Raw genomic sequence first — 17,159 nt, forward strand, 5'->3', positions numbered from 1 at the left:
TGCGGTCGTCAGTCCTGGGCGTAAATGCTGCCGTCCTCATCATCGGAAGAGCTGTCGGAACAGGTGTGTGTCTCAGTCGAAGACTCTCAGACGTGGCGGTAATTCCAGAGATGGATCCCCAGCTGTCTTACCATCACACCCGTATGACTCGTCTGAGTCTGATCTTCCTCTCTCTTCCTTGCTTTCCTCCTTCTCTCCCCCCTCAGATCTTTCTTTTCTTTGCGTACGGGTACATGTTTTGTTTTGTCGGTCATTACCAAGGACTGGTAGTAGTAAGCATGAAAGGGAGAACTCTGCTTGCCGAGAAGGAGAGAGAGCTCTTGGAGACACGCCATGCACGGCAGCGCGTTTCGAATAATCCTGTATCGGTCAATACGGAGTATTGCCTGACGGGTGTGAGGAGGGGAGTCGTCTGTCGCATGAATACCCTTTCCTTGCCTCCTCCCTCGGAGCATCGATGCCGCCGTACCTGTACGCTCTGTATGATGGGTGAGGAGGGTGATTGACAGGTACCCATTACCCTGCGCGGTTGCGGACTTTAACAAGGGTGGATATCCGACAGGTAGTGGTAAGATTGCTCATGTGCGTATTGCTTCGTACTTGGTAGTGCGTACGTACTCGTAGGCGTCGTCCGACATGATTAGCGTAAGATGACGATCGAAAATAGCGTGGTGCTCGTGCACTCGAATAGCATGACGGGGATGCTGCTACAGCACAGATTAGTGTTGATGAAGCCAGCACCAATACTCCGTACTTGTTTACCAGTAGTATTAGCAGGTCGTCGATAGTGATACCTACTAGTACTGCGGCGGCAAAGAGTATGAGGGGAAACCTGTATTACTAATCTGTAATCTATTGCCCTGTACCAGTACGTTGGCTGCCCTCTTCTTCCATCCCGGCGAAGCTTGAAGAATTCAACGAATATTTGGAGAGATTTTTGGGGCTCATTCTTACGTCGATTCATGCCGTACACCGATGACTTGGCATTCGGCCGGAAACCGGGAAGGAAGACCAGCAGATGGAGACGGAGAGATGCATTACGGGTCACCTGTACTCCATACTCCGTACACATATATACGAGCATATAATCTGTACTCGTACTGGTGCTGTGCGTCGATGCTGATGCTCCCTCACTATGGAGCTAGCACGGAGTACTCTTCAGTGTTCCGGGCAGTGTCTAGCGCTCAGGGCAGGCTGGAAGGTTGGTCTCACAGAGAGCGCTGGGCAGAGGTCAGAAGCCTGAAGGGCAGCGCGTATAGGTATCGATATGTAATGCTGCTCGTACCCTGTGGTATGATAATATCACTGCACCACTCCCTGCGTCCCTACAGGCTATTATAGCCTAATCGTACAGCAGGTACGGAGTACGAGTAATCTGTACAGGTGGGAGGCAAGCCGGTTCAAGGCGTGTGGGTCAACCGGAACATGCACCCGTCTAATACCCTTCTGGACTAGCGTCAGGGGTAAGAGACGAGGTGCGGGGCTCACACGAGCCTCTCTTCTTCTTCTTCTTCTTCTTCCTTCCTTCTCTCTCTCTCTCTCTTGTCTGAACTGGTGCATGCGTAGCTCGTATGTGTGTGCGTGCGTGTGTGTGTCTGTGTGGCAGAGGGAGAAGAGGAGTGGCGCGCTCGTCGAGCAAGGTACGGAGCGATGCAGGCATCGTACTGATGACTGACGGATCCATCGCTGAAGGACTGTTGCTTTTGACGATACATGTGTTGCAACCCGTATTCATGTCGTGTTATTATCACGGAGATGCTGCACTTTATGCAAGAGTACGTACTCGCTCTTATGAATGCTACTGGTGGATATAGCGGTATGTCGTCGTAATGCTACTACGGATATCTACCACGGTATTGGCTGCTAGGCCTCGGAGTAATGTTCCGTATTCTTCGACATGTACGGGGCCCTTCTTCTTTTACAGCTTGGCAATTTTACGCCTGCTGATAATACTGCTACTCATCTAGGAACTAACTATAGGCAATACTAGCGGTACAGAGTAGAGGCGAGAGAGCAAGCACTACGACCAGATACAGGCAGGTCGCACATTGTCCCGCGTTCCTGCGTCAGGGTCTCCACCGAGTCCGCCACCGAGACTAAAAAGCTTAGCTGGCTCTTTGCTGTTTGTCTTGCCAGTGACGTTCAAGGTAGACAAGAATAGCATACGCGCCTCCTTTCCTTCTTGTCTTGTTCCGCCACCATGTATCATCGGCGGCAATTGAACAGAACAATGTGTGAGTGCGTGGTGTGGTGGTGGTGGTTGATGACGACACAAGGGTCATTTAAGAGCTGATAATCATAGACCGTATGTATAATCTGTACTCGTGCACGTACGGCTAACTAACTTATCGTACAGTAATAAAACGTGCAATTCAACGTCGGCCTCACCGTTTCTGCCCTCCAACTCTGTATCGATACTCGTACGGAGTACGGAGTACATGTAGAGTAATAATACCTCTGATACTGTACTCCGTACTCCGTACTTTTAATTTCCATCAACAAACCCTGCTTTCACCATGGAGACCTTCTGGCTGGTCGCTCACCTCCTCCTCCCCCCCTCCCCTTTATTCTCGGCTCGAGCCCACAAAACCACCCCTGTTCATATCAACAGTCTAGAAGGCGATCCCAGCCAATTCCTATGGTGAGGCGGCACGCATTTTCTTGGCTTCTGAGTCTTTGACTTCTCTGATGGGGTCCGGCGCTTTTCAGGTTCTTGGTTCCCTCCTCAGGTCTTCCCCTCTCAGGTCTTCCCCTCTCAGGTCTTCTCCCCCTCTCAGGTCTTCCCCTCTCAGGTCCTCCCCCTCAGGTGCTCGTACTGCTCGCACTCCTCCTGCCTCCCTCCCGCCTCTCGTCCTCCCCCATGAGCCCCATCCCATCTCACCCCCCTCGCCCCTTCTCAGGTATTACCCACGCGATAAAACACAGTCCTCATGCAAGGCTCTGTCCACTCTCCGGCCCTCCCCTCAGGCCCTCTCCTCTCCGCCTGCCTCTGCCTCCTCTTTGTTTTTTTTCCTTCCTGCTCGGTCCGCTGGGATTACATGCAAGTGCAACAGATAATAAATAGTCTCTCCCAAGCCCAAGGGGGGGAGGGGGCGCGCAGAAGGGACAGAGACCCACAAGTCATCAATCTCGAGACGCTGCCCTCTGCTCTTCACCTTCTTCTCGCACTCCCAGTAATAATAAATTAGAGGACGGGTACGTACCGCTCCGTACTAAACGGATAGATAGAGAGAGAGCGAGAGAGAGAGAGAGCGAGAGGTCCGACGTCGTAGATACGTACCTGCATTACCCCCGGCCCCTAGAACGGTGACCACATCCAATCCCAACCGCGTCTGACGCTGAGTTTCCCCACTCTTTTTCATCATCCCTCCCTCTCTATTTCGTATCTCTCTCTCTCTCTCTTTCTCTCTTTCTTGTACTCCGTAGCCTCCTCTTCCTGTCCTTCCTTCCTTTCTTCTTTTCCACCACTCCGCCGGCTTCTGACCTTCCTTTGAACCGACGTCGAGGGCCTTTGCGTTTGCCTTGTGGTTTCGTCCTTCGTTTTCCTTTCAGAGGTTCCTGCCAGTACAGGCCTCTGCCACACTCTTTTATCTATCAAGTTGTCGGTTGTTCTGCTTCTGTCTCGACCTCTACTTACTCTCTCCCACTCCTTTGCAAATCGTCACCATCCCTGCGCGTATTGTGTGTATGTGTATAGGCACAACCGAAAGTCGTTCATTTATCTCGTCATCTTCCACGGCTTCATATCGTCCCATCTCAAGAAGAACATCCCTCACTCGACTTAGACTGTCAGACCAAACCGAACTTTCCGTGGCTCTGTCTCTCCATCTTTCCCATTCTTGGTCCATACGATTCGACAAGGCTCGCGATAACGTCCATGCCTGCCTTCTTCTATGCTCCTGCTGTTTCTGAGAGTTGCATACATCGCATTTTTGAATTCCATGGCTACGCCTTGCTCACTTGTTTTCGGTCTCTAAACACAACAACGGAACTTTTACTGCACAAGGAGGAAACGCTGCTGCTTTCGCGCCGCCACCGATAGAAGTCGCATCATCAGCGAAAAGGAAGAGGGACAGAAATCATGGTTGCCATTCAGCCTTCCAGCGAAGAGTCGCCGGGTCTGCACCGGGGGCTAGACCTCCGCCATGTTGCCTCCATTGTCGCTAGGGCTGGCATCACCGATGAGAAGCCCAGCAGCACGGTCGGCTCCTCCACCCTGGCTATTGCCCTCGGCGTCTCGCTCCCCTGTGCGGTCGCCGTCGTCGTCCTCTTCTATCTGCATCGGAGGAATGTCAAGAGGCAGAGGTTGGAAGATTCGGCCGATCTGCACCGCGACCTCGACTTCGGAATCGACGAGTCGGCCATACCCGTTGGCAAGAAGAACAAGACACGTCCCAACATGCTCATCAACGGCGAGAAGCCCACCCACAAGACCAGCCAGCTCTCCATGGACATGAACCTCGAATCGCCCTACCTCCTGCCCCCCAACGTCCAGGGCTCCCACGACTCGGTCCACACCCTGACCCGAGGCCACGAGTACGACCCCTACCGCATCGTCAACAGCGAGAGCGGCTCCATCCGATCCTTCAACAGGGACCCCTCCATCTTTGGCGGCTCCAGCAAGCGTGCCTCGGTCATGACCGGCCGGTCAGGCCCGCGCGGCCGCCAGGGCTCTTTCCCCAGGCCTCCTCCCTCCAACAACGGCGACGTGTCTCCCTACCCCAACGAGAAGAACGACAGGAGGGATCCCTTTGCCACACCTCCGCCCAGCATGCCTGCCCCCGCCTACCAAGCCTCTGGCACTCCCGAGCTTGAATCGTCTCCTGCGAAGTCTGTGATTCCCGAGCTCGGCGCCATCTCCTACCCCGACGAGGCCCCCGCCTATGCCGGTGCCAATATGCCGTACGTCCAGGAGCCTCCCGCCGCCATGCCCAAGAGCCCCGTCGACAGGGTGCCCAGCGCTCCTCCCCAGGTCAACCTTCCCGAGATGGACCAGGGCAGCATCGGTGTCGCCCAGGCCGGAGATGGGCCCCGGGACAGGGCCCCTAGCGGACTGGGCCTTGGCCTGGACCTGCCGCACTCGGCACCTGACATGGACGACCTGACCTTCTCCCACGGCAACCACGGCCAGCCCCTGCCCGGTCAGGCCGTGTCGGACAACCACTCGTCCAAGGATGGCGGCCAGGCCTTCGCTTCGCCTCAGGTCCACGCGAGCGAGCACTACGACGGGCCAAACTTTGGCGCCGCTGCGGAAGAGCCCGCTGCCCGTCAGACCGAGGGTCTCGGTGTCCCTCAGAAGGACAACAGGAGGATCTCGGTCGGCTTGAGGCCGCTGCCCCCCAGCGACGTGACGGACTCCGAGGACCCCGAGTACAGGGCCAACCGTATCCGTTCCTTTTACAAGGAGTATTTCGAGGACACCACCGCCCAGGCCCCTCCCATGCCCAGCGTGCCGTCCGAGTACGCTGCCGGCGGCGCCCAGTACTACGAGGACTACGACCAGCAGTACCTCGGCGACGCCACCTACTTCGACCCAGACAGCAACGCCTTCGTCATGCCCGGCGCCCAGCCGGTCCACCGCCGTGCCATGACGCCTCCCCCCACCAACCGCCGCGGACCCCCCGGACCTGGACCCCGCGGACCCGGACCTCGTGGCCCCGGCGGACCCGGCGGTCCTCACGGACCCCACGGCTCGATGAGCGGCATGCGCCCCCGCGCGGGTTCCTCGTTTGGCGGCCGCGCTGCGTCGTCCCTCGGACCTCGTCCGGACTCGTCGGCGTCCGCCAGGCCCGGCCGTGCCGCTCCCAAGAAGATGATGCCGCCTCCGGCTCCGCTCAGCACTCTGCCGACGCCGTCCAAGCTCGGCGATGACTCGTTTGCCATCTTCAACGCCACCGACTTTGCTCCTCCCGAGTCGTTTGGTAACAGGGCTGGCGGACGTTCCCAGAGCCCTATGGGTGAGAGGCGACCGTACTCTCCCTCGGTGCCGGCCGCATCTCCCCTCGTTACGACCTATGACGAACTTAATGCCCTTCCCAGCCCGTACGTCCCCCCTCCCCCCCCCTTGCTAGATTGACCGTTGAAGGAAATGAAGCGGCGGACATGGAGTTCCCTCAGCTGACAGGAAAATAGTCACATGATGCGCAAGTCATCAACCTTTACCGGACTCGACTTCCTCCCTCCCAAGAAGTTCGGGAACGCCGACAACGCCAGCGACGCGGGCAGCATCAGGAGCAACAGGAGTGCCATATCGGCAGCTGCCCAGAGCGCCGTTCGCAATGGAGCCGGACGCGTCAGCCGTCTTCCGGGCGACGCCGTCTTCACTCCTCAGGCCATGTCGGCAGAGTTGAAGCCTCAATGGGGCATGAGGATGGGACAGTAGTTCTCTCTCTCCTGACTCGGAAAGAGGAATGGGGGTTTTGTTTTGTTTCTCTCATCGTCAGCGTCTCTGGAGTGAAATCAAGAAGGTAGCAGTCGAATTCGTTTCTTGATCTTATAATTGCACAGGCATAGCATTGTTTAAAAAATTATCTTTTTCTGGGAAAGGTCTTTTTTTGTTCTTTTTTTTTGTTCTTTTTTACTATGTCGTGGCCTCTTCGTCTTGTTAACCAGCACATGGCCGTCTTCCCCTCTTGTTCAATTTTTTTTCTATTCTAAGGGAGTAATTATTTGGATATATGACACGTGTGTGTGTGTGTGTGTGTGTGTGTGTGTATTTCCCTGTCTCTTTCAAACGTGTATCTTGTCTGTTCTCTCGGCGAGATTCTCTTGTCTCTTTCTGGTGCAAGTTGGCCCCAATTTGAGAAGAGGATGACGCATACATGTCTTTTGAACAGTTCTCTCTCCCTCGGTGGTTCTGCACACAGATAATTTAGAAGGAGAAGTCTCGACAGACATGGATTCAGATTGCTATCCTCTCTAGCGTCTGCTGTACATGTATCGTCGTGAGCAAAGTTGTGTGTGTTGGTGGGGGGAGGGCCCGGTTAGGGACTTGGTATTGTTTTTAACAAGAGACTTTGGTCTAATGGAATGCTACTGCATGTCTAAGGGCACTAAAAGGCTAGTTTGAAGACGGGAATGCGACGCGCCTTTCTCTTGTTTGTTTTTTGTTTTTTTTTTGTTTGTTTTTGCTCTTGTTTGTTTATTGCGATGTGGCCTCTGAGCTGATCTGATCAATTGGCATTCTACCTATGATAATACTCCAGGAGCATCAGTGATCTGAGCAGGAGTGGATGATGAGGGATGATGAGTGATTTTGTGAGAAACGGGATCGTCATCCGGTGTCAGGATCGAATTATGCCTGTACGGTGAGATATGAGAGTACTGTGTTGTTGCATACTCGTAGATGGTGCACGTATAATACAGAATACTCTGTACATATATGCATAATTACTCCATGTACATTATGCACATAATCCTACATGTACACATATAACACCATCACTGTCCAGCATTGCTCGTACCTAGTCAGTGCTACTGTGATATTACCTGCTACTAGTCGTCACATGGGCCATCGCGTATGCCATTGTTCGTATCTTGAACAGAACAATTGGCTGACGTCTATTTCTGTTTGATTCAAAGTCTATGGAGTATACGTAGAGGCGAACTGCCCATTGGCGGTGCCTTGTTTTGTTTTTATTTTATTCTATTTATTTTATTCTCATTTACATTTATTATCTTCACCTTTTCTTCACTTTTCTTCTTCCTTGTTTCCCGTTCTTTGCAATCTTCTGTTCTTCGTCTGTGCCTGGGTGAGGGATATGACCCAGATAGGGCTCTGTTGGAGACGCACACAGATGCATACATACGCGGTCTGCACAGCCACGATGATGACTGGTATGTGGCTAATGGACTGTCCCGTGGGCCATATGAGTGAGCGCCATACGAGGCTTGACCAGCAATTTACTACTACTACTACTACTACTACTACTCCGTATGTAGTATTATTAATAGATAATAGGAGGCCAGCAGCAGCACACGCACACACACACACACACACACACACACACACACTGAAACTCCCGCGGCCGTCATACAAAGGAAAAAAAAACAATTGCTCCGTACGGGGGCTTGTAAAGTATAATATATTATGTAGCAGTAGCGGTAGTGGTAGTGGTGATAGTACATGTAGTAATAATACTGACTTGCTGGTGCCTACCAAGGCGCTGACTACAGCGGCTAATCAAATAGAGTGGACCAATCTATCGAATGGCGTCAAATGGCAAAACGACCGATTGTCGGATCTCAACTAGTTAGTATTGGTACATATACAGCGGTATACAGCTGGTCGTAAGAATACGAGAAACAGGAGATAACAGTACTCGTATATGTGTACTCCGCACACGCACACGCACACACACACACACAGAGGGGGAGAGAGAGAGAGAGAGAGAGAGAGAGAGAGAGAGAGAGAGAGGAGTACATATACCCGTACTCCCCCGTGGCGGGTCGGATCCATTCCAGGTAAGCGTGTACGAGTCGGATGTGCATGTTCGTAAAGAGGCAAATGATTGGGATTGGCCCTGACCAACGAGCCTCCTCTCTTCCCATTGATGTTTCTGACAAGAACATGAGACAGCGTCAGGGCAAAACCAGAGCCCCGGCTGCACCCACAGGTGTAATCAGACATGCAGGGCAACAGGCAGAGCAACAGGCAGAGCAACACGCGGGAAGCTACAAGCAGACCGACGAACAAGCAGGAGAACGAGCACTACTTACTCGTCGTAAATAATAGCGAACCTACCAGCGAATGGATCGGAAGTGTCCGGGGGAAATGAGCCTACTACTAGAGATGCAGTACCTGTGGTCCGTGGAGGCCAGAGTATGGAGCACGATTGGGAGGGGGGTGTAGCACTCCAGTAATAGGCAATACGAGTAAGACTCCGTACAGCGAATACAATACCTGCTAGACCTGCTAATAAGCCTGCTAATAAACCTGCTAAGCCTGCTAAACCTGCTAAGCCTGCTAATAAACTTGCCGGGCCTCCATCCACCGGACCACCACTGCTGGTGGGCTGACTACGGGTAGTCTACGGAGTATTACTCTCGTACGTACCCGCCCACAGGTACAGGCCGGGTACAGTAATAGTTCCCCAAGCTCAGCTGGTCTCCAGCACTCACCCCAGCACTTGACGCCCAAACCCAAGCACCAAACGCCCCAAACAGGCCCGTTCCAGTTACCGACCACCTTCACACTTCCTCTCTCCCTCTCTCTCTCTCTCCCTCTCTCTCTCACTCTTATTTTTTTCTTCCCTTGTTCCCCTTCACGCCACCTCCCAAATAGCTCAAACAACCGTTTTGCATCCAACAACGACGGCTTGCGGAAAGGCCCTCTCCTCTCTCTCTCGTCCCGGGGAGACTTTTTTCGTCAAACCTTTCCGTCTATTCTTCTTCCTCCTTTGTGTGACAAGGTAATCTCCTCCTCTGTCCCACACACACACTCTCCACCGCGCGCGTCGCTGTGCTCCTACTGACGACCTCCAACCTACAGAGAGAGGTGACGGTGCACACGGTACACAGAAAGAAGAAAAAGGAGAAGCAAGAAAAGACGCAGCTGACCGCCGACGCTGTCATGGCTTCCACCCCGGGAGAGTCGCCCGCCACCTCGACGGCTCCCACCGTCACGCTGCCTGGCAGCACGGCAGGCGAGACGTCGACGGACCCGACGACGACGACGACGGACGGTGCCGCGATAACGACGGACCAGCCCACCACCACCACCACCACGGACGACGCTGCCACGTCGACCACAGACGTCGCGACGACGGACCAGCCCACATCCACAGACCCGACCACCGAGCAGCCGACGTCGACGACGGAGGTGCCGACATCGACGACGGACCCCGCCACCTCGACCACCGAGGATCCCACCTCGATAGCCACCGAGCCGTCGTCGACGACCGAAGACTCCACCACCACAGACGACGCTACGTCGACGGTGGCCAGGCCGTCGTCCACCACCGACGTCTTCACCACCACCCAGGCGGACAGCACGGCCACCAGCGTCGTCGTCATCACCACGACGCGCGAGGCCTCATCGGCCGCCTCGGCCGCCTCGTCGACCGGGTCCACCGTCGACCCGACGCCCATCAGCCCCGGGTCCAAGGACTCGTCGGGCGGCCTGACCAGCGGCTCCAAGATCGCCATCGGCGTGGCCGTGCCCATCGGCGCCCTCGTCATCCTCGCCATCGTCGGCCTGTTCTGGTGGAAGAAGCGCAAGGCCCGCCTCGCCGCCGAGGAGGAGGAGCGCCGCAAGGAGGTGGAGGACTACTCGTACAACCCCAACGCCGGCGCGGCCAACGAGATGCGCGAGGACTCGTCGGCCGGCGGCTACCGCGGCTGGGGCACCACCACCCTCGCCGGCGGCGCCGGCTCCATGGGTCGCAAGGCCTCGACCACCATGTCCGGAGGCGGTCTCACCTACTCCGACCCCGCGTCGCCCAAGCAGGGTCATGCCTCCCTCGACGAGAACGGCAACGGCGGCAACACCCACTACACCCCCTACTCGGACGGCGAGATCCTGGGCGCCATGGGCCCCTCTGCCGCCAACAACCGCTCCGCCTCGGCCGCGGCCGGAGCCGGCGGCGTCAACCGCGGCGCCTCCAACGCTTCCTCGTCGTACAGCGCCGCCAACCAGTCGGATAACTCGGACGGCACGGCCGCGTCGTACGCCAACGGCCCCTTCTACGACGCCTCCCAAGCCCACGGCCACCAGCACACCAGCTCCGGGAGCACGGCCGCCGGGGGCTACCCGCCTCAACCCCACGAGCTGCCTAGCCAGCCGGTTATTAGGGACAATCCGGCCAGGAGGAACACGCGCATCGAGAATCCCGCTCACTATCCCCAGCAGAGTGCGGGTATCTCGCAGAATTTCTGATCCTCTTCTTGTTCTTTGCCTTGCTCCACACAATCCCTCTCTCTTTCCATTTGTCCACCTTTTGCTCTCTCTCTCTCTCTCTCTCTCTCTCTCCACATCGATACCGAACAAGATACCCGTCTCTACCTCACTCAACAAACAACAAAAATTCTCCTTCGGACTTGTATGATTTCCTTTTCTCTGGCGTTTCTGAGAAATAATACGAAATGGTTCGCATAGCTTGGGCTTTTACCTTTTCCTTTTTTAACTCCTGAATTAACTCATATATATATATATATATATATCTTCTATTTACTCTGTTCTTTTACTCTTATTTTAGTTTCATAATGGTCCTTGTTTTCTCTGGATGGGAGGAAACAATGAAGAAGAAAAAAATGTGTGGGTATATCTGGAGGAATGAATTTCTTATTTATCTCTATTTTGATTTTGAATATCAATCAGCCTTCCATGTATTTCTTCTCATCTTTCTTGTATACAATTATTACAGTGGTTTCTATCGTATCCTTTCTCTATGATTGCTCCATGCGTCCACGTTGATGACTCGACTAGGCAGGATGATGAACATGATGAACAAGATATGGTAGATGAGATGCGAGAAGGGGATGGGGGGGGGTTGTTGCACAAGGTGTCGTGGAGAGTGGGTGAGGCGTAGGTTATAGGTTATAATAGTAAAAGCACATGCTAGTATAGAAGAAGCAAGCCATGTCCGAATGGCAGAAGACAGGTGCCGACATGTAGAGTAAGAGGAGGAGAGATGGTACAGCGAAATTAGATTAGAAACCCCCCCCCCCCCCCCCAAAAAAAAAAAAAGTGTAACCGAAAGAACCGACTGCGAATCCCAAGAACAAGGAGACGGCTGCTGATACCCCCAAGAAACATACATGCATCATTATACGTGCCCCGGACGACACAGGTGACTGACCCCTCCTCCCTCGTACCTCAACGTCCCATGCCCTGGCTGAGAGGCATATTGTCCCACCAGAATCGGCAGACGTCCATCTCCCGACCCGTCATCCGTCTGGTCCGCACAGGCACGCCGGGACTCGTACCGCCTCTAGCCTCATCGTTCCCCTGACCAAACACCAGCAGCAGGCCGGCGGTCTCGTCACCGCCGTCGCGGCCGTCCTCTGCGAACGGCGTCTTGAACGTCGGCCACACGTCGTCGCGGCCCACGGTGCCGTCCCCGTCCCCGTCCCCGTCACCGGAGAGTATGAACCGCTCCCACCGCGCCATCATCTCGCGCCCCACGTCGGCCAGGCCCGGACCGAGGGGCACGCCGCCGGGCGGACGCAGGACCGGACCGTGGGCGCAGTGGGACACGAACCCGTTTGGCGTGTTGGGCGCGGCGAACTCGTACAGGTACACCGGGTGGGGGCGACGACGGCCCAGCAGGGACGCCTTGTGCGCCGTGTGGAACGCCGGGCAGATGTACGCGTGGTGGGAGTAGGCGTCGACGATGCGCAGCCTCTCGCTGGGATACATGCCGGGCGGGTACAGACCGTCCAGGGCGTCGAGGTCCAGTCCCGGGATGAGCGCGCCGAAGAACTCTCTCAGCGTCGCCGTCACGTCAGGCGGGATGAAGGTTATGCCCTCGTGCGAGCAGAATCCCGTCAGTATCGGGGGCGGTACGAATCCCGGACGATCCCACAGGTGGAGCGGGGTGTCGGGGATCATGGAGTCGGCGTCGGCGTCGGAGTCGGAGCTGTCATGGTGGTCGTCGTCGACGACGGGTTGGAACGGCCATTGGAGAGACCTCTCCCCTTGAGCCCAGACGGCGTCTCCAGCGCGGGTGATGTTGCTGCGGTTCACGCCGCCCAGGGCACGCACGCGTTCGCGGAATTCCTGGTACTGCCGTGCCGTCCGCGGGTGCCGCGCCGACAGCACGGACCGGGCCGTTGGCGAGCCCGATTCCAGGATCACGCGGCGGAAGATGCGCTGCGACGGCTGTCGGAGCATGTGGTGGCCGATCTGGTGGTGTCAGTACGGTGTCCACAGTCTTTCTTGACTCATCTGCCAAGGTCAACGAATGACGATGAGAAGAACAAAAAGAAGAAGACGGAAAGAAAAAAAAAAGAAGAAAGAAGAAAACTCACCGAGTGTGCCCCGGCACTCACTCCCATGACCGTGATATCCTCTCCATCACCGCCGAAAGCTCCAATCCACTGCCTCACCCACTCTAGTCCAACCATCTGATCATCAAGTCCGAGATTCAGCTTTCCTAATCCTGTCTCCTCGTTTCGCTCGCCACCACCCTCGGATATTGACTCCTCGCTCTCTGACCCCTCACGTCTCTCATCCCTCCCAGGCCCGAACCCGACCGGACCAAGCCTATACCCGACGCTGACACTGATGATATCCCTCCGACTCCTGGCCACAAAGGACTTCAGGTCTGAATCGAGAGCATGTCCAAAGTTGAACGCCCCGCCGTGAAAGAAGACGACGACAGGCATCTTCCCTCCTCCTCCCCTCCTCTCCTCTTCTGACTCGGCATTCCTACTAGGCCTGGTGATGTAGACACACAAGTCATCATACTCCCCGGCACCGTTACCGTCACCCCCCCGGGCCGTGGGAGACACCGGCTCCCCCAGCCGAACGGGCTGGCTCTTCTCCCACAGCGGGGCCCGAGCATATCGGATCCCGTGGAACAGATCCAGGGACTTCGGGTAGCCCGCGCTCGCGGCTTGGGTCCTCCCGACGATCGGCCTCGTGCTCCCTCTCACCGCCACCGTCACTGCCGGGTGTGCTTCCTTCGTTGATACCATGGCGGCGGCCGTCTCCTCCTCCTTCTTCTTGGTCGTGGTGATGCAAATGTCCAATATCTGTCCCATCTGCCATCAGCTCTTCTTCTCTTCGTCTTACCAATCAACCAGTCGAGTCCGAGAGAAGACGTTTCAGAATCATGTCAATGGGAACGTGACATGTTGAAATTGAATGGAAAAATAAAATTTATCGGGTGGAAGCTTATGCTCTCCCTCTTGTATGCCCGCTTACCAGTAGGCGGGGCAACCTTGTCGCGCGCGTCACCGCCACTACCGAATCCGGCAACACGACACACCATCTTCTTCCTCTTGTGACTTGTTAACTAGAGGAACGATACACAAGTTGTTTCTCTCAACTTACGATGCGATACGAGTAAAGTTATGGAAGCAATCAACTAATAATGTAAATAAAACAGGCTATGGTAACAATGCAAAACATCACTGATGCAACGCAGACGACAGGAACCTCTGATCCAACAAAGCAGAGTGCGGCCATGGGCACGAGTAGCAAGGCGAACACGATAACAAAAACTCCAATCCCGAAAGTAAACACCATCCAGCCAACACTGTTCATCCTTGGTGGGAACGGCGCGACCTTGAAAAAAAAACCTCAAAAAAAAAAAAGAAAAACTCGAATTCCCAGCCCGGTATTCACCTACTGACGCCTGAACGCGATGGCGCTCCAGACAGCCTTTAGAATGCGACAAAGAAGAGGTACAAGGGATGAAAGCCCGAGAAATCAAGGGGCTTGCGATGAGGGCTCTCAGTCCCCTCTTCACCTTGTCTGAAGCGATTCTCTCGCCCGCAATGACTCGGCCAGTGCCTTGTCCCGCTGTCGCTTCTTCTCAGCCCACTCTCGGCTCGCTGCCCTGCTGCGTTCCGCCGCTTCTTCACGAGCTGTTCTAGCCAGCGCCTCTCTCTCCCGCCTCTCCCTCTCGCGATCCATTGTGATGCTGTTGTCACGAGCATAAATCTCCTTGCCTCGTGCTCTCATCTGCGCAGCATCTTCAGCCGAAACCGAGCTCCTCTTATCGCTGATGCCTGTCGATGCCGATGGTGTCCTGCTAGCGATTTCACCCAATGTGGCCATCGAGTTTCTCCCTCGAAGCTGCGGTCTGCTGTTGGTTCCGGAGCCCGTGGCTGGTAGGCGGCCCGTTGCGTTGGCTGGCGAAAGCCATTTTGTGTCCCGCCTTGGCTCCTGGTCCTTTGGGCTTTCTTCCGAAGAAAATTTGCTGGTTCGGGCACGGCTAGTAACTGTTTCGCGAGGCAACGACCCCGGTGTCAAGCTGTTCCTGATAGGTCTAGCTTTGAACTCGCGTCTTTTACGCTCCTCTTCTTCCTGGGCCTTGAGTTTGGCCTCTCGCTCTTCCCTCTTACGACGGGAAATCGCCTCTCCAGGCAGTTCAAAAGTTGGCCTCGTCAAGGGCTTGGTGGATCTAGTCCTTGTAGGAGGGGCAGCCTGAGCTCTTTGAGCCTCGGCCTGTTGAGCCTGGCGCGCTTCACGCTGTTCCTTCAGTCGTCGCGCGATCGCCTCCCCGGGGAGCTCAAACTTCGGTACAGTCAGGGGCTTTGTCGACTTCACCGTGGCTCTGGACTCTGGTGTGTCCCTCACGGACCTGGTCCGAGCAATGGAAGGGTCGGCGGGCGTCCTATCTGCAGGGTTATGCGCACCGGCGGCCCCGGCTCCGCGCATTGGCCCTTGGCTGGTTCGCCCTGGAGCGGGTCCGGGCTTTGCGGTCGTCCTGGTAGATGTGGTAGCAGACCAGGTGGCTGTGGTCATCGCCTGGGCTGGCTTCGGGCCCTTCCTACCAGACCGGGAGCCATCGGAAGCCAGGGGAGTGTCGTCGACGGTTTTCCTCCGCTCCGTCCGGCCCGATCTTGTGACGAAGCCGACGGCCTCTAAATCATCTTCGAGCTTGTCCAGTTCTGCCAGGGAGTCTTCAATACGAGGGGGGGTGGGTAGTCCTCCCAGCTGGCCATGAACCCCCCCGCCCTGGTCACTATATTGGCTGAGCGACGGGGAGACCGCCTGCTCAACCACCTCAACCACCTCCACGTTCTTGTCACCTGTTATTCCAGGCGCCAAGTATTGGGACGCAGCCATGGCCATTGAATCCTTGGAGTTATTATTAGGCTTTCTCGTAATGGGAATCAAGGAAGCGTTATTCTGCTTCAACGGAGTGGCTAGGAGAGCATATTTGTCAGCCTCCTGATGTTCTCCTTCGTCTGCAAACAGGTGGCTCGTCGATTCGTATCTTCGGAGAAGGTTACAGCCGAATGTGAGAGGCTCAGATGTCTTCCCACACCTGTCCTCGGTGCTGCCAACGTTGTTGTTGTCGTTGTTGTCCTCCGATGAACCTGGTCCGGAATACGTGACGATCCATTCAAACTGACCTGCCAGGTGCCTCTCAACTTGACCCCGTATAAGGGAGAGATCGGGGTTAGGGATAATAAGGGGGTCGCTTTCGGTGGTATCGTAGGCTGCTCGGCGAGAGGGGAGGCAACGTCAGCGATGTGATTTGGGTGCGAGAAAGGGTGGGAAACTGACTCGAGGGTCCCCCTGCAGGACTTCTAGGAATTGAGGTAACAGCCGGGCTGGGCTTGCAGTCCCATTCAAGCCAATCGGATGAGGACTCTTGCTGGGGAGGCCTTAGCGATGCCAAAGTTCTGGGGCTCATAGGAGGGCGACGCCGAGGAATGCGGATATCACTGCTGGTTGGCTCAGGCGAACCCTCCCGTTGTTGTTGTTGTTGTTGCCTCTTGGAAACCGTCCTTCTGCACCGGCGTGTTTGTAAGTCGCCTGTCAGCTCGTTCAAGACCAGCGTCCTGTCGTCGTCGTCGTCGTCGTCGTCGTTGTCGCCAAAGGATGATGTAAAATCAGGGGGATGTCCGAGACTTAATACTGAGTGAATCTTATCTTCAAAAATATCGAAGTCGGCGGCTTTTTGGGCCCGCCTGGCGCGAGGCGTCATCCGTAATTCGTCCATCTCTCGGTTAAGACCCTTGGGACTCATAGACACAGCAAGGGTAGTAATTTCGACGATCGACAGGGGAGGTATAGTTCCTGAGAAAGCGGGGACGCGTACAGTCGAGACCGTGTGATTTGAAGCTCCGCAAGGGGAAGAGCCGGGGTGTTTGTTTTATGAGACTACTAATGGAGAGGGATGTGTACGAAGTGTTTCTGTCAATGACGATGCTGTACAATGATGAGAGAGGGCAGGGCGGAAGCGGGGTGAATATATCAGAGTCAACATAGTCAATCACGGCTACCTGGTAACAATGTAAATAGCGGTTGTGCCTTCCTCCCCTCCTCAGAGCTACTGCATGGCATTAAGCTGTTTCTATGCCTGCGGGTAGATACATACATGAATTGTGCCTTCCTCTTTGCGTCGCGCTCCACGCGTCCAAACAACACAGCACAAGCCTGGTTTCGACCAATAGGGGGCTCTGTCTGGATGACTAAGACACGCGGGTCGTGAGGACCACGACTGCCTTTTGTTTCGCCTGTCCCTCTTCGTAATGTA

General features: G+C 55.4%; 5 protein-coding genes across 5 annotated transcripts; 2 read left to right on the forward strand and 3 right to left on the reverse strand.

The window, feature by feature from the left end:
* Positions 1-4,081: 4,081 nt before the first annotated feature.
* GMORB2_6449 (uncharacterized protein) lies at positions 4,082-6,382 on the forward strand (the record flags this gene model as incomplete). The annotated part of the gene is made up of 2 exons (XM_035468419.1): positions 4,082-6,042; positions 6,133-6,382. 2 exons carry the CDS (start codon positions 4,082-4,084, stop codon positions 6,380-6,382), a joined length of 2,211 nt encoding a protein of 736 aa, XP_035322400.1.
* Positions 6,383-9,571: 3,189 nt separating this feature from the next.
* GMORB2_6450 (uncharacterized protein) lies at positions 9,572-10,876 on the forward strand (the record flags this gene model as incomplete). The annotated part of the gene is made up of 1 exon (XM_035468420.1): positions 9,572-10,876. One exon carries the CDS (start codon positions 9,572-9,574, stop codon positions 10,874-10,876), a length of 1,305 nt encoding a protein of 434 aa, XP_035322401.1.
* Positions 10,877-11,815: 939 nt separating this feature from the next.
* On the reverse strand, positions 11,816-13,638 carry GMORB2_6451 (Carboxylesterase family; the record flags this gene model as incomplete). The annotated part of the gene is made up of 2 exons (XM_035468421.1): positions 11,816-12,844; positions 12,991-13,638. The coding sequence occupies 2 exons, from the start codon at positions 13,636-13,638 to the stop codon at positions 11,816-11,818; spliced, it is 1,677 nt and encodes a 558-aa protein (XP_035322402.1).
* A 772-nt stretch (positions 13,639-14,410) lies between these two features.
* On the reverse strand, positions 14,411-15,739 carry GMORB2_6452 (uncharacterized protein; the record flags this gene model as incomplete). Its single annotated transcript, XM_035468422.1, has 1 exon — positions 14,411-15,739. One exon carries the CDS (start codon positions 15,737-15,739, stop codon positions 14,411-14,413), a length of 1,329 nt encoding a protein of 442 aa, XP_035322403.1.
* Positions 15,740-15,797: 58 nt separating this feature from the next.
* GMORB2_6453 (uncharacterized protein) lies at positions 15,798-16,607 on the reverse strand (the record flags this gene model as incomplete). The annotated part of the gene is made up of 4 exons (XM_035468423.1): positions 15,798-15,819; positions 15,942-16,116; positions 16,184-16,274; positions 16,539-16,607. The coding sequence occupies 4 exons, from the start codon at positions 16,605-16,607 to the stop codon at positions 15,798-15,800; spliced, it is 357 nt and encodes a 118-aa protein (XP_035322404.1).
* Positions 16,608-17,159: the final 552 nt, after the last annotated feature.

This window comes from Geosmithia morbida (genome assembly GCF_012550715.1).
Source record: "Geosmithia morbida isolate 1262 chromosome Unknown scaffold_5, whole genome shotgun sequence".
NCBI lineage: Eukaryota > Fungi > Ascomycota > Sordariomycetes > Hypocreales > Bionectriaceae > Geosmithia > Geosmithia morbida.